A 25,974-nucleotide genomic window follows, 5' to 3' on the forward strand; every position below is an offset into this window, starting at 1 on the left:
CATGTGAGTCTGCATGTATAATTGAGTTGAACTACAGTTGATTTGCACAACACTGTATAAAATCATATAAAAGCCTATTCAGGATCAAGGATTCTGATTCCCAGAGCACACTGATATCTATAATTGTAATCTATTAAAAATCACCAAAAAGGAGGTTGAAAAAATACATTTCCAAGCACAGCCATTATTGTGTTACCTCTGGCAGACAGCAAGGCACCTGGGAAATCTGAGCTGACATTTAGGAGAAGCAGGAGTCCAGGAGAAAAAGTATATCACTTTCTAAAGCTAATTAGCCCTGTATATTACCAATCAAAAGAACCCCCCTCTAAAATACAATGGCTAGCCAAGAAATATATTTGTCTTCCATTTGTGAAAGACTGGCAATGGAAAGAACCCTTTTGAGAACTGAATATTATTCACTCAACAAATTCCAGTGGATAAAATGGTGCATAAAAATAGAAATGTAAGGCTCTGATTTTTATCATTACTCCCATAATTCAGTTCCACCAAAATAGAACGGATGCATAGAAAATCTTACAAAAACTCTTCCAAGATTCAAAGTCCTTAATCTAATTCCAAAGTCATCGACCTACTACTATCTCGTAAATGGATTCAGCTCTTCCTGCTATGACAATTCTTGACCCGTCACTTACATTGCCAGAACTGAAGTGTGCCTCTATTAAAATAACTAATGCACGCCTATGCTTTGTGGCCCATAGATGGAATTTGAATTCAGTAATGTAATTAAGACTGTAAAGTATTCATGAATGAAATTGAGATATTAATTGGATACACAAATGTGTTCCTTGTACTTCCTGATAGTCTCAGGGCTGAAAGAAGTCATGAGACAAAATTGAGACCGGACCTTCACTGCAGATTATGTTCGTTCAACGTTCTACTATTCACTCCACAGACCACTAGGTGGAAGAGAAGAACAAAGTAAGTGGTCAATCTCCAGCACAGTGAAATCAATGAGCCCTAGGCCCTACTTCACTTTCCATTGATGATTAAACAATACCCATTGGACATAGACATCAATTCATCTATTCCATGTTGGTTCAATCTAATTTCATTGAAATGACGTGGAAACAACATTGATTCAACCAGTGTGTGCCCAGTGGGTAGTGATTCCATGATTGCACTTTTCTCTAACTCCTTAATAGCAAATAGCCTAATAATCAATATCAAAGGCTATAGATGGCATGTTGTGTACACTGTAGCCTACTGTACATGCGTGTGGCTGAACGCCTGACAAAGGGACCACAAAACATTCCGATTTTAATAACTGGCTATATGCCGATGACTAGAAAGTTACCTGGACAGTGCTTGGAAATGTAATGTAATGGCAAAGACAAAGCTATTCTCTTTGGGGTTTATGGGAGGGCTTTCACACAAGATATCCTAGGCCTAGAGCAATGACACTAGTGAGGTGGTGATCTCATAGGAAGCCAGCACCATTTTCACTCAGGAAACATTTAGAACAATGCCCAGTTCGCTGACAGATCAGCAGAAGTGAAACGTCAGAGAGAGGGTCACAGTGAGGATGGGAGGGGAACAGTCTCTGGTCTCACTCTCCACCAGTGGACTGGCAATAAACAGGAGTATAGTGACCAGTAGCGGTGTGTGGGTAAAATCCCTGGGGAAGCCAGAAAAAAAGCCCTATTAAAACCTACAGTATGTGATAATTGCGTTGTTTATTCTATAACCTGTTAGTTCATATGCCTTGCAAACGTGATACACTACATGACCAGAAGTATGTGGACACCTGCTCGTCAAACATCTCATTTCAAAATCATGGGCATTAATAAGGAGTTGGTCCCCCCTTTTCTGCTATAACAGCCTCCACTCTTCTGGGAAGGCTTTCCAAGATGTTGGAATATTGCTGCGGGGACTTGCTTTCATTCAGCCCCAAGAGCATTATTGAGGTCGGGCACTGATGTTGGGCGATTAGGCCTGGCTCGCAGTCGGTATTTCAATTCATCCCAAAGGTGGGGTTAAGGTCAGGGCTCTGTGCAGGCCAGTCAAGTTCTTCTACATCGATCTCGACAAACCATTTCTGTATGGACCTCGATTTGTGCACGGGGCCATTGTCATGCTGAAACAGGAAAGCACCTTCTCCAAACTGTTGCCACAAAGTTGGATGCACAGAATCGTCTAGAATGTCATTGTATGCTGTAGAGTTAATATTTCCCTTCACTGGAATTAAGGGGCCTAGCCCGAACCATGAAAAACAGCCCCAGACCATTATTCCTCCTCCGCCAAACTTTACAGTTGGTACTATGCATTCGGGCAGGTAGCGTTCTCCTGGCATCCGCCAAACCCAGATTCGTCCATCAGATTGCCAGATGGTGAAGTGTGATTCATCACTCCAGAGAACGTGTTTCCACTGATCCAGAGTCCAATGGCGGTAAGCTTTACACCACTCTAGCCGACACTTGGCATTGCGCATGGTAATCTTAGGCTTGTGTGCGGCTGCTCAGCCATGGAAACCCATTTCATGAAGCTCCTGCCAAACAGTTATTGTGCTGATGTTGCTTCTAGAGGCAATTTGGAACTCGATAGTGAGTGTTGCAACCGAGGACAGACAATTTTTATGCGCTACGCGTTTCAGCACTCTGTTGTCCTGTTCTGTGAGCTTGTGTGGCCTACCACTTTGCGACTGATACGTTGTTGCTCCTAGATGTTTCCACTTCACAATAACAGCACTTACAGTTGACCGGGGCACCTCTAGCAGGGCAGAAATTTGATGAACACTTCTTGGAAAGGTGGCATCCTATGACTGTGCCAGGTTGAAAGTCACTGAGCTCTTCAGTAAGGCCATTCTACTGGTAATGTTTGTCTATGGAGATTGCATGGCGGTGTGATCGATTTTATACACCTATCAGCAACGGGTGGGGCTGAAATGTTCAAATCCACTAATTTGAAGGGGTGTCCACATACTTTTGTATATATAGTGTATATCATTTTATATTAAATACATCAAATGTATATATATATATATATATATATATATTTATTTTATTTGACCATGCTATTTAATCCATTGTATGCCCAATTTGTTTGAGGAAAATTGTCCCTTACATAATGTTGAATCAGTCTTTCCAAATGTGTGGGTGCATTAAAAAAAAAATACATGGAGATTTAAAATCCAATCTGAACAATATATGGACTCAAACATCTATAAATGTGTAGTTCATTCAAAATACATTTGAGGACGCATGCTCCACAGCTCATATAGGCTGTGATCACAGAATGTTTCCCTCAGAATATACTGTGACATTCTTTGTGTGGGTCTAATCAAGACCAATATGTAATGAAATCATGTTGTTGTGACATGTTGAGGAGGTAGGAAGATGACCAAATGGTATTACCTTCAGATTATGTAGCCACAACGTTGCGAGAAGGTAATGTCTAGTCATGACCAATAATTACAAATCCATTACGTTGGGGGTTGGTCGTGGTTCATTTTAGACTGGGGTGACATTTTGTTCTATGGTTATCTGTAACTCTGCTGTGTGAGTAATTATTGATGCTTTGTCAAAGTTATAGGCGCTCTGCCTTAGAAGCCAGAAACGTCAGTATTTTGGGCCCTTTAGTTAATTTGTTTAACCTTTATTTAACTAGGCAAGTCAGTTAAGAACAATTTCTTATTTTCAATGACGGCCTAGGAATAGTGGGTAAACTGCCTTGTTCTTGGGCAGAACGACAGATTTGACCTTGTCAGCTCGGGGATTCGATCTTGCAGCCTTTGCGGTTACTAGTCTAACGCTCTAACCACTAGTCTGTTGTGTTTCTGTTTGTCAGTGATGTTCATCAACTTGTCAGTATTCATGGTTTCATCTCACCCTCTATACCTGTAAATAAATACTCCCATCTTCCAGCTGAATCCTGCCTGACTCCTACAAGAAGGTAGGGTCCACTTTCTCACAACCTGAGAATAACATCGCTTAATTACAAATAAGCTCCTATACCACCTATGTAGCCAGACAAATTCTATAGGACTCACCATACTTATCACCATCACTGTTCATGAGGTTCGGTTTTTCCGGCCTCTCGCGGATTTTATGCTGTCGACGAATTTTAAGATAAAACCTGCAAAGTAGGCCTAGACTGCTAAACGTAGGCTCTACCTTTTTCAGATGATGTCAAGAAATACCCTGTCAATGTATCTTCAATATAACTCGTTTTTACAAAACACAGCAGTGCTTCCGGTGAGAGAATTGAATTAACAGATACATGTATCAAATTTGAAAGGTCAAGTATATCAACTTCATCACGCAACATCAAGGCCACGCGGCGTGAACATATCATTTTTACCGCAAGGGGGAGCGCGAGCCAAAGAAACAATTAATTTCATTTGTCAACGCCAAAAGGTGGAAAATACAATTTTTTAAAATTGTGTTCGATGAAGGTGGTAGTCCTGTTTTGAAAAGCATCTACGGGTTTCAGTCAAATAAAGCATGATGCAGTGCTTCATCTCAGCCGTCATTTTATTGATATGTATTAGATAGTAATACACACTGTATCACCTCCATAGAACTGGAGGCCTAACTGCAACCACACAAGGATAAAGAGGTATGTATAGGACTAGCTCTCGAAGATTCAACATATGAATAATTAACTTAAACTATTTTATTATCGTGTTTTTTTATTTATTTCAAGTATCACAACAAATCAGTGCAGGCAACTTTTAATGACAGGACAAAATCAGATTTTTTTTTATGTACATTCAAAATGTCCATTGGGGAAATACAAAATAAAAATCTAGTCTGCTTTCGATTCAGCCTTGCTTGCCTAAGCAACAATGTTGCATTGTAGAGTACAGAAATCCTTCCTCAATAGAGCTGCTGAGAAACTAATAATTCACTAATTAATAGGCTGATGAACAGTAAAATTACAGCGCAGCATTTTTTCCTATAGACATTAAGGTTTGGAAGTTGATTTGATTTCAGTGCTTAATCACAAGTGCAAAAATGCATATCATTCATTGACTGAACATTCATACATAAAAAAATGTATAATTTAAAAAACAACACACATTTGACCATAACAAACAACAGGAAAATAAAAGGAAAAGCCATTGTCGTCAAAGAAACAGTACTCATTAAAACAGGGGGTAGATCACTACAGATCTCATCCAAGCCCTAACCGTGGGCAAGCCCAAAATGCAACATTTATATAGGAGTAGGAATTCAGTACCAGATAACTTCAATTGAAATATATATATTTTTATACATCTAATAACTAAAATACAGTACATGCCCCAGTCAGTACCACATCCAGCTGCAGATTACACCAACACCACTTTCACCTATTGACTTCGTAATAAGTATCCAATCATACCCAAAACACCCACAATGGCCCTCAGACACCATAAGTGTAGACTTTATTGAACAATGGGCTGAAAAATGCAATCCTCATGGCTTTGATGCGACTTCCCACCAAGGGTGTTCATTTCTTGTTCTTCTGGCAGTAGCTTGAGTAATTGCCACAGGCCTTCTGCATGTCTGTAAGGAAGGCAGGCACTCCGCTCTGTTGAAACACAGGGAATAGCTGCCTTTGTCAATGAACGTCATGGATAGACTAGCAGAGTAGACACACCCAAATGGGGCAACAGAGAGGAACCATTGGCATCCTAACACAAAACATCTGCTTGAGATTAACAGCGTGAATAAAGCCTTCCATTTGAGATAACAGGGCATGCTTTGGGGCATTCAAAACTGGCAAGTAGATATAAATGTGAGTAAACAAACCGTTTTCTTAATTCTATAGTACTCCTTTATTATTACTCTACTATGAATATGTCAGCCATCCCACCAACAGAAAAAGATGAGCTGCTACACAGCAACCAAAAAAGGGTTCGAAAAGGGTTCTTTCGGCTGTCCCCATAGAAGAACCATTTCTGGTTCCAAATAGGACACATTTTGGTTCCATGTAGAACCCTCTGTGTACAGGGTTCTACCTGGAACCAAAAGGGTTCTACCGGGAATCAAAAAGGGTTCTTCAAAGGGTTCTGCTATGGGAACAGCCGAATAACCCTATTAGGTTTTACATAGCACTCAGGTCTGAACTCACCTTGGCTGCCCAGTTCACAAGCCAGGTTGGAATATTACCACCAGGGTTATCAAAGTAATTCATGAAGACTGAAAGAAAACAATGCAAATGTAAATGGCTGTCAATTAAAAGCAAGTGACTTCACAGACAGATCCAAGTTCACAACTGAACAGTTTCCCCTATGGACATTTAAAATGGTACTACAGGGATGAGTTCTGATTGGATCTGGTGTACTCTAGAGTGAGCAGTACCTTTAGTGCCACAGGCACCATCACTCTCCATGGCCACAGTCTGCTTGTAGTCATTCACTCGCTGCACCCCACTCTTCTCTGGTAACGGGGACTGTGGGGAGCTCTTAGCCAGGACCACCCAGATCTTCCTGCTGTCCACGTCAACGTCCCTCCGCTCCCTGACGTACACATACTGAGGTTTACACTGTTAAAGAAGCCTGGTAGAGATAATATGGTCTAATATGGTCCACACCTTGTGACTGGATCAGTTACTCCTTGAGAAAATATACCGTCCCGTGTTGTCGCCTAAAGAACAATACATTTCTCAAGTTACTCTTAATACTATAAACCATACTTGGTTTCACTTCACCATGTCAGACCCATTGTAAATGTGAAAAGGAGGAGAGAGAGAAAAGCAAGATTGAGACATTGTGGGTGGGTGAATACATAGAACAGGATTATGTGATATTCTATAGTGAGTATGTATTTAGTAAAAACATTTAAACAAAAAAAGCATAGGCCTAATTGCTTTTACTGAGAAACATGATGACCTGATATTATCTACAGGTATTATTTATTTGGACATTTTACTTCATTAAGGATACGTCTCTGTTTGACAGAGGAAATGGGTATTTCACCTCCCAGTAGATTGCTGAATGACCATCATAGTCCTTCTCATGCAGCTCTGCAAACACAAAAAGGCACACACAAAATAAAGCAGTGCTTACATCATGAAACATCAGTCATCTATTATACGATAGGCATTATACTATAATGTCATATACTATTCATTACATGATTAAATCATACACTGGCTACACTTAGCACCTTTTTTTCTATCTAGAACCAAAAAGGGTTCTTCGAATAACCGCTTTTGATTCTAGGTAGAACCCTTTTGGGTTCCATGTAGAACCCCTTCCACAGAGGGTTCTACATGGAACCCAAAAGAGTTCTATCTGGGACCAAAAAGGGTTCTCCTATGGGGACAACTGCAGAACCCTATTTTCTAAGAGTGGGTACAGCGCACATCAAGATACAATCACATGTGCAAGCAAAGACACCAACAGCACTTTCAGAATACAGCATCTATCCAATCTATTGAAATGGCAATTTTATTCAACAGCAAAAAGCTTGACGGCAGTCAGAAGCTGAAGCCAAGGATGTGTTTCCAATAAAAAGCCCACTCCACCCTCTCACGCAACAAGTCTCTGAGAGAGGCAAATGTTACTTCAGTTAGTTATCATTTCCAGGATATCCATAACCCTGTTGTCTCTTCTTGAAAAGGACAACAGTACAGTATTTGGAAATCCCAAAACAAGATATGGCTAATGATTTAGGCCTACCTTGTTAAGATGGAACCTGTTGGTCATTTCTCAGAGGGTCGACGAAACAAAAACTACATTTTCAAGATACAAGCCCTTGAAAGAACATCTTCAAGTTCCCTTGTTTGTTCACAGTCTAGGCTTATATGAACATTGGATTAAGCACGTTAATACACAAAGGACAACAAGATTAGCCTATGGCTATACCAGAGTGCTAACTACCCAACTACGACATCAATAGCTACAGTCTATGGCTAAATTCAGGTGGACAGACATGTTACCTGTTGGATACTTTGGGGAGGCAAGAGAGAATAAAAGATGAGAAAAGTGATTAACTGCCAAACGGGCCCTGTGCTCTTAATGCGATCCTCATGAAAACTGAGATAAAAGGGATTCTTGGTTATGATTGGTTTGATTGTGATAGAACAGGAGTGAATGGAAAGGGACAATGGAAAGGTGATGGGCTCATTTTTAAGATAATTAAGAAAGAGTTAAAGGGGCTATACATATGAACAATAACACATGCATAAGTAAGCACCATATAAAACAAGCATTAATATGCAATACCATGTCATCAATACTCAACCAAACTGACAGAATTGAGTTGCTTATGAATGTGTTATGAGTCTTGTAAATGGCCCTTATTAGGGGTTGAGTGTGACAAGAGGTTTGAATGGAAGAAAGTCGATCTAGGGAGAGTTTGCGTTACTCTTTACCTTTGACATATCCATCCCATTGTTTCCGATAGGGCAAGTCCATGTAGACATCAGCACACAGTTCTGGAGTGCAGGTGGCAAGCACTCCAAAGACTTTGTACTCATAAAGTCCAGTTTCCTGTGAACAGCATATGAAAGAAGTTCTCTCTTCCAAATATATACCACACCTACAATGTAACTAATCCCATACCACAGGATTATTGCCAGTTGGAGAAACATGCAACCCCAAAAAATGTGCTGGATTTGCACAGGATATTATTCTCCAAAAACTTGAGCTGGGGATAGAGTTAGGCAGGGGGTTTAATAAAAAACAAACATGCATTCTGTGAAAAGGTACTGTCTGAGCATGCGTAAAGTTCTAGGCTACAATTTGGCACACCATACCCAACAGACGCAGCACAAAATGCAATATTTGGCATATTTCTGAGGGTGCCATTCATCCCACTATCTCTAGCCTACAACACCATCGTTAAGTTTGCCGACGACACAACAGTGGTAGGCCTAATCACCGACAACGATTAGACAGCCTATAGGGAGGAGGTCAGAGACCTGGCAGTTTGGTGCCAGGATAACAACCTCTCCCTCAACGTGATCAAGACAAAGGAGATGATTGTGGATTACAGGAAAAGGAGGACTGAGCAGGCCCCCATTCTCATCGACGGGGCTGTATTAGAGCAGGTTGAGAGCTTCAAGTTCCTTGGTGTCCACATCACCAACGAACTGTCATGGTCCAAACACACTAGGACAGTCGTGAAGAGGGCATGACAACGCCTACTCCTCCTCAGGAGACTGAAAAGATTTGGCATGGGTCCTCAGATCCTCAAAAAGTTCTACAGCTACACCATTGAGAGCATCCTGACTGGTTGCATCACCGCCTGGCAACTGCTCGACCTCCGACTGCAAGGCACTACAGAGTGTAGTGCGTACGGCCCAGTGCATCACTGAGGCCAAGCTTCCTGACATCCAGGACCTCTATACCAGGCAGTATCAGAGGAAGGCCCTCAAAATTGCCAAAGACTCCAGCCATCCTATTAATAGACTGTCCTCTGCTACCGCACGGCAAGCGGTCCAAAAGTCTAGGTCCAAAAGGCTTCTTAACAGCTTCTACCCCCAAGCCATAAGACTCCTGAACAGCTAACCAAATGGCTACCCGGACTATTTGCACTGACCCCCCCCCCCCCCACACACATTTTTACACTGCTGCTACTCTCTGTTTATTATCTATGTACAGTCACTTTACCTCTACCTACATGTACATATTATCTCAACTAACCACATTGACTTTGTACCGGTACCCCCTGTATATAGCCTCGTTACTGTTATTGTTGCTCTTTAATTATGTTATTTTTCTATTTTCTTAATTAGTATTTTTTTATTGTTTACTTCAGTTTATTTAGTAAATACTTTCTTAACACTTGTTTTTTTCTTACAACTGCATTGTTGGTTAAAGGCTTGTAGGTAAGCATTTCACTCTAAGGTCTACACCTGTTGTATTCGGCACGTGACAAATAACATTTGATTTGGATTTTTCTTTTAAACCTAGCATAAAAGTGAATCCTTGTACCTGTGTGGGCAAATATAGTCACAATGTTTGCCTTGGGGTAAGTTGAGCCAATTGAAGTGTTTTCTTTCCAGGCATAATGCAAGGCATTATCGCTGGGATATGAGGTAACAACAGGGCCTGGCCTATGTAAAAAAAAAAAATTATAATAATGTAGGTACAAAGTGTTTTTTGGGTGTTAAGCTTTGTTAAAATATGCTTAAAATGACTGAAATACAAAAAAGCGATCGTAATTGTGTTGAATTGCCGAGGTAAGTTGTGCCAAAAGGCCACTTTTTTATGGACAAGCTACAGTATGCTTTCAAAACTATGTTTACATGATTTCTGAATGGCTCAACTTACCCCATTCTCCCCTAGCCTACTCCATCATCAATATGACGTTTAAAACACTTTAGTTGATGATAACGAATAGCGACTTCCGCATTTTGCCAGTGGGCCTGTTGCTCGAGTCTAACGTAGGCTACTCACAAAATCTGCTATGCTATTTCGTCCTTTTCGACGTGAAAATAATACAACGTATGAAACGTGAAAATAGTCTACGTGCGAGCACATCCAACAGATCGATGCCAGTGCGTCATTCAATCACGCCAATCCGCATAATCACAATGAATTAACTATCGCTTCGCCAGCTAACGACGCTAACCGTCGATAAGCTAACACAGCAGTTTTCACTTTCTATTCCTATCTCAAAACAGTAACTTAAATGTACCTTGTCATACAGCCGGTAGATTTTGACACCCATTGTCTCTGTGAAAAACTCCCACCCCCCCTCCAACTGAGGTTTATCTAATTCCTTCCATGCCTCCAGAAAATCCTCATCTGTAAAGTGCAGAGACATGTTTTCAAACCGTGCTCTGACATTTGATCATGTGATCTAGGACTCCGTGTGTGCGCGTCAGACGCCGTGCGTGCGCTGAAGTGCGTCAGTCATTCCAGTGAAATACTTAGAATCACTATCTATTTATTTTTGTGATTGAAATTGTATTTTGGATTTAAACTGTGCGTGTGTGTGGTTAATGACTATCTGCACTGCACTGTAATGTTTTTGGAATGCTCCTCTGTCTATCCCACCTCCAAATTGAAGTGCCATCCAAGGAAAAATATAATTTGGAAGCACTGACCATCTCCAATTACAATAGATAGGAAACATAATCTGTAATGCTTTGTGTCCTCCTGGTGCCCTGTCTCAGTTGCTTGTTGATGATTACTCTGAGGTTAACCACTCCCATTCCATTCAGAAATCCCAAAACTGTAGGCTATTTCAAATATAGGATAAGCTACATCTGGTGGTTTTAATAAAATATATCAATGCCTTTAGGAACTTCCAGAGGTAGAACCCTGGATCTGTGGTTTAGCATCCTTTGCACTCTTCTTTTGCAAACACACCAGGCGAATTCAGCATTTACATATGCCACTGATTGAAGGTAGGCCCAAATGATAATCACTCTAAAATATGTCACTCCATAAGTGCCTCTGTCACTCCATAAGTGCCTCTGAGGGATAGTGTAGAGACATGTCATATTACTAAAATCAGTTTTCCAGCCAGACAGTATATGGTCCAGCTAAGGGTTGTGGAAGAGCCATGATTTCCCATTGCCACTGTCTCTTTTTGGGAAGGGATTTACTGCAGGAAGGAAGAGACAAGACAACACCCCGTATCATATTACCATGTGTCAGATCTGTCTTGGGGAGCACTTGTGTTACAGGCAGTAGGCATATCCCATCCACAGGCCCTGGTTGCTGCCATTGGATCACAGGCATAGCATGGGTGTGACAGCATGAATTTCCAGACATAGGTCCTATGAACCATGGCCCCAGTTTGATAGACCATATGTCATTCATCTTAGAGAGTCCCTTGTTTTAATTAAAAATAACCAAACATGAAGATATGTGCATGGATATTCTTGTAGGCTCAAGTGTGTGTTTGTATGTTGATTGTGTTTGTATGTTTGTGTGTGTATGTTTGTTTGTAATGATGTGATAATATTATAATATGTCAACTGCTATTACTCATCTTCGTATTAGCCAACATCTGCTTCAAAGGCCTAGGCTATATAAATGTGTCTGGACATCCCAACAGCTGTGCTTCATGTTGGCCCTGCCTTAGTCAAAAGAGGTTAAAAGGTCCCCCCTCCTCTGAAGCCAAGATAATAATACAAACCTGTCGCCCGCTTTTGGTTCACCCCACCCCCATAGCCACCGATATTCTACAAACGTGCTTGCAATGCAAGAAGATGGCAGTCAAACAGTCGTTTTCTTACACAGGAGGAAACGCACAGGGGACATCCGATGAATGGGAGTCAAATTCCAACACAGCGTTTACCGTGCTAGCTGTAGACTGGCTGAGCGAAGTGGAGAGTGAAACTGTGTTCTGGACCAACACATTGAATCTGGCTTATAATTTAATGTACATAAAGACGGAGGGGAGTCCCACTTGTGTCGGCTTTTGAAAGTATACGGCGTTACTGGAATACAAAAGCGTATTACAGTCCATTTTTTATTCATCGATGGGCAAAACCACATTTTAAACGGTGCGGGCATGGAAAATGCGTGCAAGGTAAGTTTAAACACTTCGTTAGACACTTATCGAACATGCTGATTTTTTTCTTCATCACACAATATTCACTGTGTGTTTATCGGAAGTTGGTCCACGCGTAAAACTCGATCTCTCCAACCCAAACACTTTTCCTCATACATGATATGTTCCCTTTTATGTAATCATTATAATAACTTCAGATAACGTGTTTATATATGGTAGGTAGACTATGTAGTCATCGGAATTATAGCCTATGCATGTGGCACAGCTAAGGCTACAATATTTTCCATTACTAACTTTCTAGACACATTGAAATTCAATTCAAACATAACACCCCTTACAGCAAAACCGCATGATTTTACATGTGTAAAATCACATAATTTCACATTAAATTGTACATGTGAAATCATGTGAAAAATTGTTTTGGGAACATTTCACATGTGTAGTTTCATGTTATCTATCACATGTTGCTTTACTTGTTGTCATATGTTATCACATTAACTTCACATACTATCACATGTGATCACATGAAAACATGTGTTTTTGGAACACTTCACATGTTCACATGTGAAATTAATGTGTTTTTTCTATCAGGGACCTCATCAACAAAGGTTACTATAATAAAGGACTAGGCCTACTACAATAGATAGGCTATACGTGAAATATATTCCATATAGAATATCAATTGCAAAAGGTCTACAATTTTGCACTAGGCCTATTAGAGTAATACATTTCTAAGATGTTATGACATGGACTAATGTTTTATAACAAGCATCTTGAATGACATTTTTTATTATATTTTCTAAGTTTGCGGACATGGAGAAACAATGACTGCTTGTGAAATTGCTGATGATTTTGAGGCTGCTCGCATTACACGGAGTAGTTTGTAATGCCATCTCCCACGCTCTCCAGGGAATGTGACAGCTTGTGCAAGGTTGAGTGGTTCTGCGTCATTCAGCCAATTTCTGACTTTGCTGGGCCAGAGGCTAGCATTGTGCAAGGAGGTTGCCTGGAGTTACTAAGTGCCAAATGAAGGCTCATGTCTTAAGCTGTCAACAATTCCGACTGAGGCCATGTGCATGCACATAATAGCTACTTAAATGATTGTTTAGGCCTATTTTATTATGTCCAGTGAGGCTACAATTGGGCAACATGTTGAGGAACATATGGATTTTGACACTCCCTTCAGTATGACATAACAAATGATATATTTCTTCACATAGATTGGGACACGCTGACAGAACAACCTCAGGATATAAAAAGTGAAGACCCATCTGTGGTTAAAGTGAGGATCCATCTGTGGTTGGAAAGAAGCAAAACTTTGATGCTGGATCCTGCGATGCCAGAGGAACCCAGTAAAGACACCATGACAGTGCCAGCAGCCCATGAAAGAGCTGTCGTGGAGAAGGCCAACATCAATGACCACACTCCGACTGTGACTATAGTAGCTATCCCTTTGGTCACTGAAATCCAACTGAATGCGGCCACAGGTGGTGCAGAACTCTCCTGCTATCGTTGCACAGTGCCGTTTGGCGTGGTCATTCTCATTGCCGGTATCGTGGTCACTTCTGTGGCCTACAGCTTCAACTCACATGGGTCCACCATCTCCTACTTTGGGCTTGTGCTACTATCTGCTGGACTGGTGCTATTGGCGCTAAGTGCGGTATGCTGGAAGATGAGACTTGAGAGAAAGAAGGAGAGGCGGAGAGAAAGCCAAACGGCACTGGTCGCAAACCAGAGGAGCATCTTTGCATGAAGGGAAAGACTGATCATCAGGAGAGAAATAAGTCTGTGATATGTTTGGGTGCAAGAGGAAACAGAGGTAGTGGTTCATTTGAAAGCGGAGTGGAGACAGCTGTACCCAGATGTTTTCATGACTGACCAACGTCTATGTGGTGGGTCGTTGACCTGCAAGGCTTTGACCTCAGACTGTCTCTAGGCTAAGCAAGTCAAAACATCTTAGCTTTCATGAAGTTGTTGGGTTTTTAATCTGTCAAACAGACTGGTCACATCTGGGAAGCTGGGCAGACAGCCAAACTGAATGTATCAAAATTAAGACAAATTACCACTGTACAAAGCAATGGAGAGGATGTTTCCCATTAATCTACTGTTGCATCTGGTGGCTTAGATTTACTGGGAGGGATAGTGGTCTGAAAGGAGGGGGACATGGGAAAATCCAGAACAATGAATCATGCTTCATTTACCATGTTTTAGGCATAACATCTCTCATAAAGTCTGATTGTTCCTTTTCATTTCACACAGAATTTTGTTCAATTACCTGACATGGGAATATGGTACTTACATGTTAGTATGTAATGATATATATTGGCATTATGGGGACACAAAAACGTGTTGTTTTTGTTTGATGTTTATTATCGTATTCTCTGAAACAAGTCGAGCTCAGAGATAAAGTCAGTTAGATGTCACACAGTAATTATGTATAGTACCAATGATGTACCTATGATGTTATAGGTAGTATTACATTATGAGGGAATATGATTATTGACTAAATGTAACTTGCATCAAATTAACCTTTATTAAGTATTCTCAGTAAGCACTTTGTTCCACACCATGACTAACATGGTGTTCTATGTAACTATGACGACAAGATTCTTTGGAATTACTAGCATCTTGCCACAGTCTTGTTGTCACTACAGTACTTGCCATTGTCAGTAAATGTATTTCATATGTTGAGCGATATGAAATGGTCTAGTATTTTATTCCACTTTATTATAATCATTTTTATGTATGACTTCTCTGTTAACAGTACATCAATTGTTAATAGGTTATAGTGAGGTTTAATAAACTCTCATCCATATTTAAACATTTCATTTGTGTCTGTTTTCATGATCCAAAGGTTCACTATGTATGCACTCTGAAGAGAACAGCTGATATATAGGGGAGAAGTCGAAGTGTTCCATGAGACAGTCTGGCTCATATCAGCTATTAGCTTGACATATCAAATGAAATGATCGTTCTGTTTAACACAACCACACATGGTCTATTTCAGCGTTGGGTTTTTTTAATGACTGAAATTACATAATAGAATGTCTCTCACTTAATGTATTTGTCAAAGAAGAAAGAGTAGGGCATAACTGCTAAAAGCAGTTAAGTGGTGTGACTTCAACATTCAATAGTGAATTGAAGGAAGTGTGTCTTTCTCTCCTGACGTACAGCACTAAGTCCAACTCCTTATCCTGGGGTTCCATTGTGTATTCAACCTTATGCACTTGTTCTGCCCTTTGTTGATTGTTTAAACTGCTTTGAGGGCAGGTTTGCCTAGGATTACATTTCATTAATTTGCAGTGAATGAAATGTGTTCGTGATAAGGATAATAAATATTGTTTATGTATTATATAAATAAGTTACAGTATTAATATCTACTTAATATTTGTTCTAAAATTACAATGTATTAACTATTTGTTGTTGTTTTGTACCTCTGTCAGGATCAAATTGTGTAGCTGCCAAAGGTGACATCACTGTATGCTTTGACAGCTGAGAAATCACTTCCACCGTTTCTTCCACTATATAGTAAAGTCCCATTAATCTACATAACAGTGCTCAGTTGGCCAACAGAATCAATACTTCATTCTACCTTCCAATACATACATTCCCAAAGGTAAAAGGAAATTGAACTCTCCTGTTTGACTTGGTTTAAATTAGCACAGACGCTGAGGTATATTTATAGGCAGCATTTGCGTTGCTATGCGTCCCTGTGACACCAGACACTACAACTAAATGGTTTGCTTGCGTCAGAGAAGCACCGACAACACACTTTGTCACTTTTGAGGGCGAACCTTACCCCACGCATAGGGAAGCTCCTTATAGGGGGAGAATGGAGTCATTCAGACACCTGACTCTGAGACCAAATGTTAATCACTTAGTAAGATGTGTCCCTTTTCCTCATGACAGGTTACCAGCAGCTAGGGCTAAGAAGCAGTGAAGTTGGAAAAAAGGGGTGACCTGATATGGGCTTTAACAAGTGCTCTCCACAACCGTACCCTCTTTCTGAATTTGGTGTACGTCACTTTTTTTGTTCCAGGGACTGCCAAGCAGATAATTATGTTTATGAATAAGACAAAAATGAGATTGGATCAAATTATTTTAATTGAATTGAAGAAGCCAATAACGGCTAGCTGTTACAAGCCAGAATGCGATGAGCACAATTAAAAGTAATGAGGTCGACATTACAGGGATCCTTTTCAGTCAGTTACTTCCAATCAAATACTTGATAAAAAAAACACCAGAGAAGCATGACTTAACCATAAACAGCTTGAAATAATCAAAATATGTGGTACCAGAGGAGCAAAGGGCTTATTTATTACAGCTTCTATTTCAAATGACGTCCAATCAATGACCTTGGTTGACCTGGAATATGAGGTCAATGTTTTAGAAATATTTATTTAATCGTTGCTTGTGAGCTCACCCTGTTATCATTAGGCTGTTAGGGCTTGTCACGTCCTGACCATAGTAAGATGTTATTTTCTATGGTAGAGTAGGTCAGGGTGTGACAGGTTTTTTTCTCTTTCTATGCTTTCTATTTCTATGTTTCGGTTCTAGTTTTGTATTTCTATGTTGGGGTTTTGTTTGGGATGATCTCCAATTACAGGCAGCTGGTCCTCGTTGTCTCTAATTGGAGATCATACTTAAGTAGGGGTTTTCCCACCTGGGTTTTGTGGGTGATTAATTTTGAGTTGTGTATGTGTTCATCGCTGCATCACGGTTTGTTGTTTTTTCATTCAGTGTATTTATGTATTGCATAGTTTCACACTATAAATAAAATGTGGAACGCTGCACTTTTGTCTACTCCTTCCTATGACAACTGTGTCAGGGCTGTTGGTGTAAAGGTCTGCACACAAATAAGACTGCCCATGTTCTTATACAGTCCAGCCCAAATGGAAAAACAGCTAATCATATCCTAATAATTGTGGATTGTTCACTTGAAAACGGTGTTACAAAAATTCACTTCAAGAGATAAGTTGCTGTTATGAATATTAGAACTGTGTTTCTGATCAAGGTGTCATTTGAAGTACAGTGAGGGGAAAAAAGTATTTGATCCCCTGCTGATTTTGTACATTTGCCCACTGACAAAGAAATTATCAGTCTATAATTTTAATGGTAGGTTTATTTGAACAGTGAGAGACAGAATAACAACAAAAAAATCCTGAAAAACGCATGTAAAAAATGTTATAAATTGATTTGCATTTTAATGAGGGAAATAAGTATTTGACCCCCTCTCAATCAGAAAGATTTCTGGCTCCCAGGTGTCTTTTATACAGGTAACGAGCTGAGATTAGGAGCACACTCTTAAAGGGAGTGCTCCTAATCTCAGTTTGTTACCTGTAAAAAAGACACCTGTCCACAGAAGCAATCAATCAATCAGATTCCAAACTCTCCACCATGGCCAAGACCAAAGAGCTCTCCAAGGATGTCAGGGACAAGATTGTAGACCTACACAAGGCTGGAATGGGCTACAAGACCATCGCCAAGCAGCTTGGTGAGAAGGTGACAACATTTGGTGCGATTATTCGCAAATGGAAGAAACACAAAAGAACTGTCAATCTCCCTCGGCCTGGGGCTCCATGCAAGATCTCACCTCGTGGAGTTGCAATGATCATGAGAACGGTGAGGAATCAGCCCAGAACTACACGGGAGGATCTTGTCAATGATCTCAAGGTAGCTGGGACCATAGTCACCAAGAAAACAATTGGTAACCCACTACGCCGTGAAGGACTGAAATCCTGCAGCGCCCGCAAGGTCCCCCTGCTCAAGAAAGCACATATACGTGCCCATCTGAAGTTTGCCAATGAACATCTGAATGATTCAGAGGACAACTGAGTGAAAGTGTTGTGGTCAGATGAGACCAAAATTGAACTCTTTGGCATCAACTCAACTCGCCGTGTTTGGAGTGGGAGGAATGCTGCCTATGACCCCAAGAACACCATCCCCACCGTCAAACATGGAGGTGGAAACATTATGCTTTGGGGGTGTTTTTCTGCTAAGGAGACAGGACAACTTCACCGCATCAAAGGGACGATGGACGGGGCCATGTACCGTCAAATCTTGGGTGAGAACCTCCTTCCCTCAGCCAGGGCATTGAAAATGGGTCGTGGATGGGTATTCCACCATGACAATGACCCAAAACACACAGCCAAGGCAACAAAGGAGTGGCTCAAGAAGAAGCACATTAAGGTCCTGGAGTGGCCTAGCCAGTCTCCAGACCTTAATCCCATAGAAAATCTGTGGAGGGAGCTGAAGGTTCGAGTTGCCAAACGTCAGCCTCGAAACCTTAATGACTTGGAGAAGATCTGCAAAGAGGAGTGGGACAAAACCCCTCCTGAGATGTGTGCAAACCTGGTGGCCAACTACAAGAAACGTCTGACCTCTGTGATTGCCAACAAGGGTTTTGCCACCAAGTACTAAGTCATGTTTTGCAGAGGGGTCAAATACTTATTTCCCTCATTAAAATGCAAATCAATTTATAACATTTTTGACATGCGTTTTTCAGGATTTTTTGTTGTTATTCTGTCTCTCACTGTTCAAATAAACCTACCATTAAAATTAATAGACTGATCATTTCTTTGTCAGTGGGCAAACGTACAAAATCAGCAGGGGATCAAATACTTTTTTCCCTCACTGTATTCTATGGTCAGAGCTTCTGTCACGACTTCCGCCGAAGTCGGGTCCTCTCCTTGTTCGGGCGGCGCTCGGCATCGCCGATCTTCTAGCCATCATCGATCCACTTTTCATTTTCCATGTGTTTTGTCTTGTTTTTTCTCACACATGGTTCCAATTCCCTCAATCACTTGTATATTTAACCCTCTGTCCCCCCCATGTCTTTGTGTGGGATTGTTTATTGTAAGTGCTTGTGCACATGTTGATTGGTGCGCGACGGGTTTTTGTACCCATATCTTGTTATTTTTATGCCGTTGGTTTTGCTATTAAACTGCTCCGGCTATTACCAAGTTCTGCTCTCCTGCGTCTGACTTCCCTGCCACCGGTTATGCACCCCTTACAGAATCCCACACCAACCATATGGAGTCAGCAGGAGCAGGTGCCCCTGGAATAGGGGTGGAGGAGCGCATCCGGGAGCATGTGGCGATGCTCCACCATCTCGGCGCCGCCATGGACCGCGTTGTCCAAACTATGGACCGCTGGGAGAGACAGGGAGTTCCTCCAGTGCCTCCACCAGCACAACCAGGGTCTCCACTACTCGCCCCCCCTTCACCCGGTCCCAGTGGTATTCGTCTCGCCCTTCCCTGGGAGTATGACGGGACGGCTGCACACTGCCAGGGTTTCCTGTTACAGCTCGACCTCTACCTGGCAACCGTCCACCCGGCTCCTTCAGGTCATGAGAAGGTGTCCGCCCTCATCTCGTACCTCTCTGGGAAAGCCTTGGAGTGGGCCAACGCCGTGTGGGGAGAAGGAAATGCGGCGCTGGACCATTTCGAGGATTTCACCCGCCACTTCCGGGCAGTCTTCGACCATCCACCCAAGGGTAGAGCGGCAGGTGAACGTCTCTTCCATCTGAGGCAGGGGACGAGGTGCGCCCAGGAGTTCGGCATGGATTTTCAGACCCTGGCCGCCGGCGCAGGATGGAACGATAGGGCCCTGATCGACCACTATCACTGCAGTTTGCGCGAGGACGTCCGTCGGGAGTTGGCCTGCAGGGACACCACCCTCACTTTCGACCAGCTGGTGGACCTGTCCATTCAGCTGGATAACCTGCTGGCCACCCGCGGACGTCCAGATCGGGTTCTATCGGTTCCAGCACCGCCGCTCCGGTACCCATGGAGCTGGGAGGTGCTGTGCGTAAGGAGACTGGAGGTGGTTCCGGCTCGTGCACCATCTGTGGCCGCAGAGGTCTCACTGCCGGTCGGTGCCGGGTTGGTTCCTCTGGGGATCGAGGCAGCAGGCAGGGCACTCTGGCATCATCCCAGGTGAGCCGGCACCCTTCTCACCCAGAGCCCTCTGTTGCACACGTTTTTGTATGTTTCTATGGTTTGCTATGGAAACATATGTCTCCGAATCCCTGCGTCAGGGGTACATTCGGTCCTCCACTTCACCCGACTCCTCGAGTTTCTTTTTTGTGAAGAAGAAGGAGGGAGGTCTGCGCCCATGTATTGAATACCGAGGCCTAAATCAGATCACGGTGAGGTACAGTTAATATGGTAATCAGGGGGGCGCTGTAACCTATAACAAACCTCGTTCACTCTCCTCAGGACTTTAAATGGCCCCACAAACCGCGGACTCAGCTTCCGGCAGGGCAGATGGAGGGTTGAGAGCCCTCCACCTGGTCGAGAGCAGAACTCCACAGATCACGGTGAGGTACAGCTACCTCTTATCGCCACGGCGATTGAGTCAATGCACGGGGCGCGCTTCTTCACCAAACTAGATCTCAGGAGTGCTTACAACCTCGTGCGTATCCGGGAGGGAGATGAGTGGAAGACGGCGTTCAGTACGACCTCGGGGCATTATGAGTACCTCGTCATGCCGTACGGGTTGATGAATGCTCCATCAGTCTTCCAAGCCTTTGTAGACAAGATTTTCAGGAACCTGCACGGGCAGGGTGTAGTGGTGTATATTGATGACATTCTGATATACTCCGCTACACGCGCCAAGCATGTGTCCCTGGTGCGCCGGGTGCTTGGTTGACTGTTGGAGCATGACCTGTACGTCAAGGCTGAGAAATGTCTGTTCTTCCAACAGTCCGTCTCCTTCCTAGGGTACCGCATTTCCACCTCGGGGGTGGAGATGGATGTGTTTTGTCTTGTTTTTCCTCACACCTGGTTCCAATTTCCTCAATCACTTGTTGTGTATTTAACCCTCTGTTCCCCCCATGTCTTTGTGTGGGATTGTTTATTGTAAGTGCTTGTGCAAGTGTTGATTTGTGCATGACTGATTTTTGTACCCATATCTTGTTATTTTCATGCTGTTGGTTTTGCTATTAAACTGCTCCGGCTATTACTAAGTTCTGCTCTCCTGCGTCTGACTTCCCTACCACCGGTTATGCACCCCTTACAGCTTCTCGTAAGTCCAAACCATTGTAAATTCATTTTGAGGTGACTTTTAAGTTGCTCTACAAGGGCTGGTGGGTTAAAGAGATGGAGAGTGACTGTTTAGTTGCTCTACATGGGCTGGTGGATTAAAGAGATTGAGAGTGACAGTTTAGTTGCTCTACAAGGGCTGGTGGGTTAAAGAGATGGAAATTGACTGTTTAGTTGCTCTACAAGGGCTGGTGGGTTAAAGAGCTGGGGAGTGACTATTTAGTTGCTCTACAAGGGCTGGTGGGTTAAAGAGCTGGGAAGTGACTGTTATTTGCTCTACAACGGCTGGTGGGTTAAAGATCTGGGAGTGACTGTTTAGTTGCTCTACAAGGGCTGGTGGGTTAAAGAGATGGCGCGTGACTGTTTAGTTGCTCTACAAGGGTTTGTTGGTTAAAGAGATTGAGTGTGACTGTTTAGTTGCTCTACAAGGGTTTGTTGGTTAAAGAGCTGGGGAGTGACTGTTTAGTTGCTCTACAAGGGCCGGAGGGTTAAAGAGCTGGAGAGTGCGTCAGCCACCTTTCCCCTGGAGGATTGGCCCATGTCACTACTTCCTCTGTAAACTCACCCCACCTGACACTCAGCGACCATGGGTACAGGCCAGCTGATGCAGGAAACAATAGGCAGCTAGCCTGCTTATCAGACACGATCCTCCCATTTCTTGAACGTGAGCAGTTCTTTGATGGTTATGTCAGTGGATACAACAAAAGTGGAACCTTGGCAATCAGGAGAGGGTTTTGATTAGATTGTTGCAGCAGTCGCTTGTAAGAATGCTTGCCTTCCCAAATTTTCACTGTCAGAAATATTTGTTCACTTGGAGTTTCAAACTTTTAAGCTTGTGCCTCTGCTGAATTCCAACATTGGCCCATGTTCTTGATAACTGAAAGAGCAACCACAGAAGCACTGCTAAATTCCATGTATTGGTTCAGCCCTTCAAAAATTCCAATCTATATTTCAAGCTCCTCGTCAAGCAATGTTTTCTTCCTGCTCCTTCTGAAAGGTACTAAGTGCACACCCTCCAAGATAAATAAATTGCATATCAAAAAGTATTTCAAGGCAATCGTTAACCACAATTATGGTGGTAGTTCTCTTAAACAAATTATTATTGTGATAGCTGGGAGAGAATAAACATATTAATAACTTTTTATTGGAAGAAATCCAGACTACATCCATTATCCAAGAAGCACATTTTACCTTAAAAGGAACAGAAAAGCCACTATGGCATTCACAACAGTTATCTTCACTGGCACTGCCCAAGACTGTCTTTTCTTTCATGCTGTGCCAACAGCTCTCAAAGAGGTGTCTGAAGTGCTGCCTGCCCGCTGCCTCTGGGGTCCTAACCCATGGCATGTCCTCATTCCCATGCACACTGGAGGTAAAGCCCTTCCTGACAAACTCAACAACTCAGAGGGATAGAGGATGCACTAGATTGCCATTAAATCTCAGTTCAACCCAACATTTCCCACTGTTGTTTTAAAAGAAAAACTTAAGCAGTGCTTTTTAAAGCCTATTTTAAAACTGTAAAGTTCTTCACCCTCTTGTATCTGGCAGTATAACTTGAGTTTTGAATCTTGATTCAACTTGACATTAACTCTCAGCAGAGTAAAATAAGTCTGAACAACAAACAATGCAGTGACATTATTGAGTCTGGACATTGTGTAGACCCTTGGAAGGGTGGTGGGTCAGGGCCTCTAGAAACAAATATTTTTGTTTTGTATTATTTCCCTAAATTATTATTCAGACTACAGGGCTTTCTTCAGCCATAACAAAAGGCCATCTTGACTGATACAATCTTGATGATTGAAGCAGCTGCAGCTCCCCCAATGCCCAACTGTTGAACTAGCACATTAATCTTCTAATCAATTGTGCTGTGTAGTATTTTACCTTTTATTTCCCCCTTGGCAAGTCAGTTAAGAACAAATTCTTATTTTCAATGACAGCCTAGGAACAGTGGGTTAACTGCCTTGTTCAGGGGCAGAACAACAGATTTGTACCTTGTCAGCTCAGGGATGCGAACTTGCAACACTCTAACCCAACACTCTAACCACTAGGCTACCCTGCCACTACCCTACCTCTTGTCTCCTTGTAGCCAGCCACCCTTCTGTCTCTCTCCCCACAGACTTCCTAATTAAACCAAGGAGTGTACTGCTAACAGTGTTTTCCCTTTGTTTCTCTTTCCTCATCAAGACCTCTTTCAAACATAGTGAGCCTCAACCAGTTGCCTGCTGGAAAAGGGTGAAAATGATTCCCATCATGCAACAAAGACGGAAGGACGTCAAAACGGCACAAAGGGAAACCACAAAAGTGACATCCTATCGTGACTGTATTGTTGACTCCGTCAAGCATGAAGAGACATTTAATCCATTTGTCTGAAAAGAGGAATGAGAACACACATGGTCAGAGTTTGGTTTCACTGTGATACATAATACAGGATACTTGGCTGAATTTCTGTTGGACCATGGTGTATGTTGTATCTTGTGATGTACAATACATTGCAAAAAGCTTAGAGAGATAAATAGTATGAACAAGGCAGTGACGGATATGTTATTCATGGTCAATATGTTGGCTCAATGTTGATCTTGAAAGAAGTTCTCACCCTGAACAATCTAATCCTTGTACCCTTGTTGTAACAACAGAGGAACAATCACTCCTGTCATGGTGTAAAAGACCAACAGTGCTGTTTCATGTCAATCTCTGACACCAACAGGAAAAAAGCGACTTCCACAGTGTTTACTAACTCTGCCTCAGGAAATCTGTTTGTAATCTGCAAGTTCTCCTTTGAAACAAGCGATTGGGAAACAGCTGTAATTGAAGAGTTATCTATTAATCAGTGTTTATTTTTTGCACTTCCACCTTAATAAAAGTGCGTGTGTGTGTGTGTATTTGTGTGTGTGTGTGTGTGTGTGTGTGCCCACGTGCATGTGTGCATGCATGTATGCAAATTGTCATTACAGAAGTATTTGAGAAAAATTGATCAAATAAGAGACAATATGCCAAAGTACATGTGCTGCAAAAGGATATATATTTTTAAATCACAAAACAGTGGATAAAAACTCAATGATTAACATGTCTCCTGTGTCTAGAATATCAGTTTACTGTAAAGAAACAATGTGGACAGTGAGTTAATGCTGGAAGACCTCAAGTGTAATTGGTTAGACTGCAATAATACATGCAAGGTGTTCACTCTTTCCAGTACCATATTCTTGCATGTGTGCCAAGAAACATCTTGGCCAGCATGGCCAGTCTTTTTCCCCTAAGTAAATGAACTAAATAATTGGAATGGTTTAGGGAGGAAATGACAAGGTGTGTCTGACACAGCTGCAGAGGTCATTTAACAAACACAGTGATGTCATGGGAAGTAGCTTCTTCACAGCACTTGGTTTCCTTTCATCTGAACAGCTGAGCTACTTTGTAAAGGGTTGGATTTTCCTCTATAGGCGTTCAGAAACTCCATTGCATAGATCTTTTTGAATGGTAAGTAGAAACTTCTACTTCTGCTGTTGGTTAGGTTACCACCTTGATATTCCTCAACAGATAAACTAATACAGTTATGCTATAAATGTATTGATCTTTGGGGGGAAATGAAACAATATCGAGGGAATAATCTAAACGCTTCATCCTTGAATATATTAATGGAGACCAAGATAGAAATGTATATTTATTGACCTTTTTCTGCCCTTATATGACATGAAGTGAAAGCCCAGAGGCTCTCCTATTTGCCACGCTCTGTCAGGTAACTTTCACACCCAGAAGCTATGGCCCCATAAACCAGCCTGGGAGCCTAGGACTTGGTCAGACCTGGTCACACAGAGCACAGCAAGGAATGTGGCCCAGCTGAGAGTAGTGGGACCCCAGCTCCAAGCATCACCTCATCTTGAACAAGTGTGAATAGTTTACTGTGGGAAACAGTGGGGGAGCGTTTAATGTGGTCTCGTGGTGCGATTCGGCATGCTTTTAATCAGCTCTGGACGTTCTTCTGAGCGCTGCCTAGGGAAGAGAATAGCAGCATTTCTGATGACGTATGCAGGACAATGAGGAGGGGACACAGTCAGGGCATCTGTTTTGTAGTGCCCCAATGACTTATTACTGTGGCCAATGGGACCCACGTGTAAATCTGAGCTCCTCTGGAGCTGAAAGGCGAAAGTCTCTTTGATGCTGAGTGAGATTTAAAGCAAATAAAACAAGTCAACAATGCATTAGACGGAGAAAGAAAACCCTTGTCGACAGCTCTCTGTCCTCCTGAGTATGTAGAACATTGCTATAGGTTGCAATGTGTTCTGAGACATATGGCCAGAGAAGAGTGTTACAAAGGATTACACAGGCTTCATATAGAGTAAAACAGTTAATTGAAATCCTATTACTCCATATTACATAGATGTCTAAGTAGGCTACAGATGTAGGATCTTAATTTGAGCCAGTTTAGTACAGCAGGAAAATAATTCTGAAGGAACAGGAAATGTGAATTATTATGCGGATTATAATTAAAGTAAATGTTTTGTAGGGGTTGATAC

At 42.1% G+C, this 25,974-nt stretch overlaps 2 protein-coding genes across 2 annotated transcripts; one reads left to right on the forward strand and one right to left on the reverse strand.

Annotated features, from left to right (window-relative positions):
- Positions 1-4,472: 4,472 nt before the first annotated feature.
- On the reverse strand, positions 4,473-10,757 carry pctp (phosphatidylcholine transfer protein). Its single transcript, XM_029766697.1, has 6 exons — positions 10,593-10,757; positions 8,323-8,440; positions 6,890-6,969; positions 6,306-6,477; positions 6,076-6,143; positions 4,473-5,532 (listed from the first exon to the last, which is right to left on the reverse strand). Exons 1-6 carry the CDS (start codon positions 10,719-10,721, stop codon positions 5,452-5,454), a joined length of 648 nt encoding a protein of 215 aa, XP_029622557.1. The 5' UTR covers positions 10,722-10,757; the 3' UTR covers positions 4,473-5,451.
- Positions 10,758-13,642: 2,885 nt separating this feature from the next.
- LOC115202603 (transmembrane protein 100) lies at positions 13,643-15,248 on the forward strand. The gene has a single exon (XM_029766702.1). The coding sequence runs from the start codon at positions 13,744-13,746 to the stop codon at positions 14,173-14,175; it is 432 nt and encodes a 143-aa protein (XP_029622562.1). The 5' UTR covers positions 13,643-13,743; the 3' UTR covers positions 14,176-15,248.
- Positions 15,249-25,974: the final 10,726 nt, after the last annotated feature.

This window comes from Salmo trutta, chromosome 1 (assembly GCF_901001165.1).
Source record: "Salmo trutta chromosome 1, fSalTru1.1, whole genome shotgun sequence".
NCBI lineage: Eukaryota > Metazoa > Chordata > Actinopteri > Salmoniformes > Salmonidae > Salmo > Salmo trutta.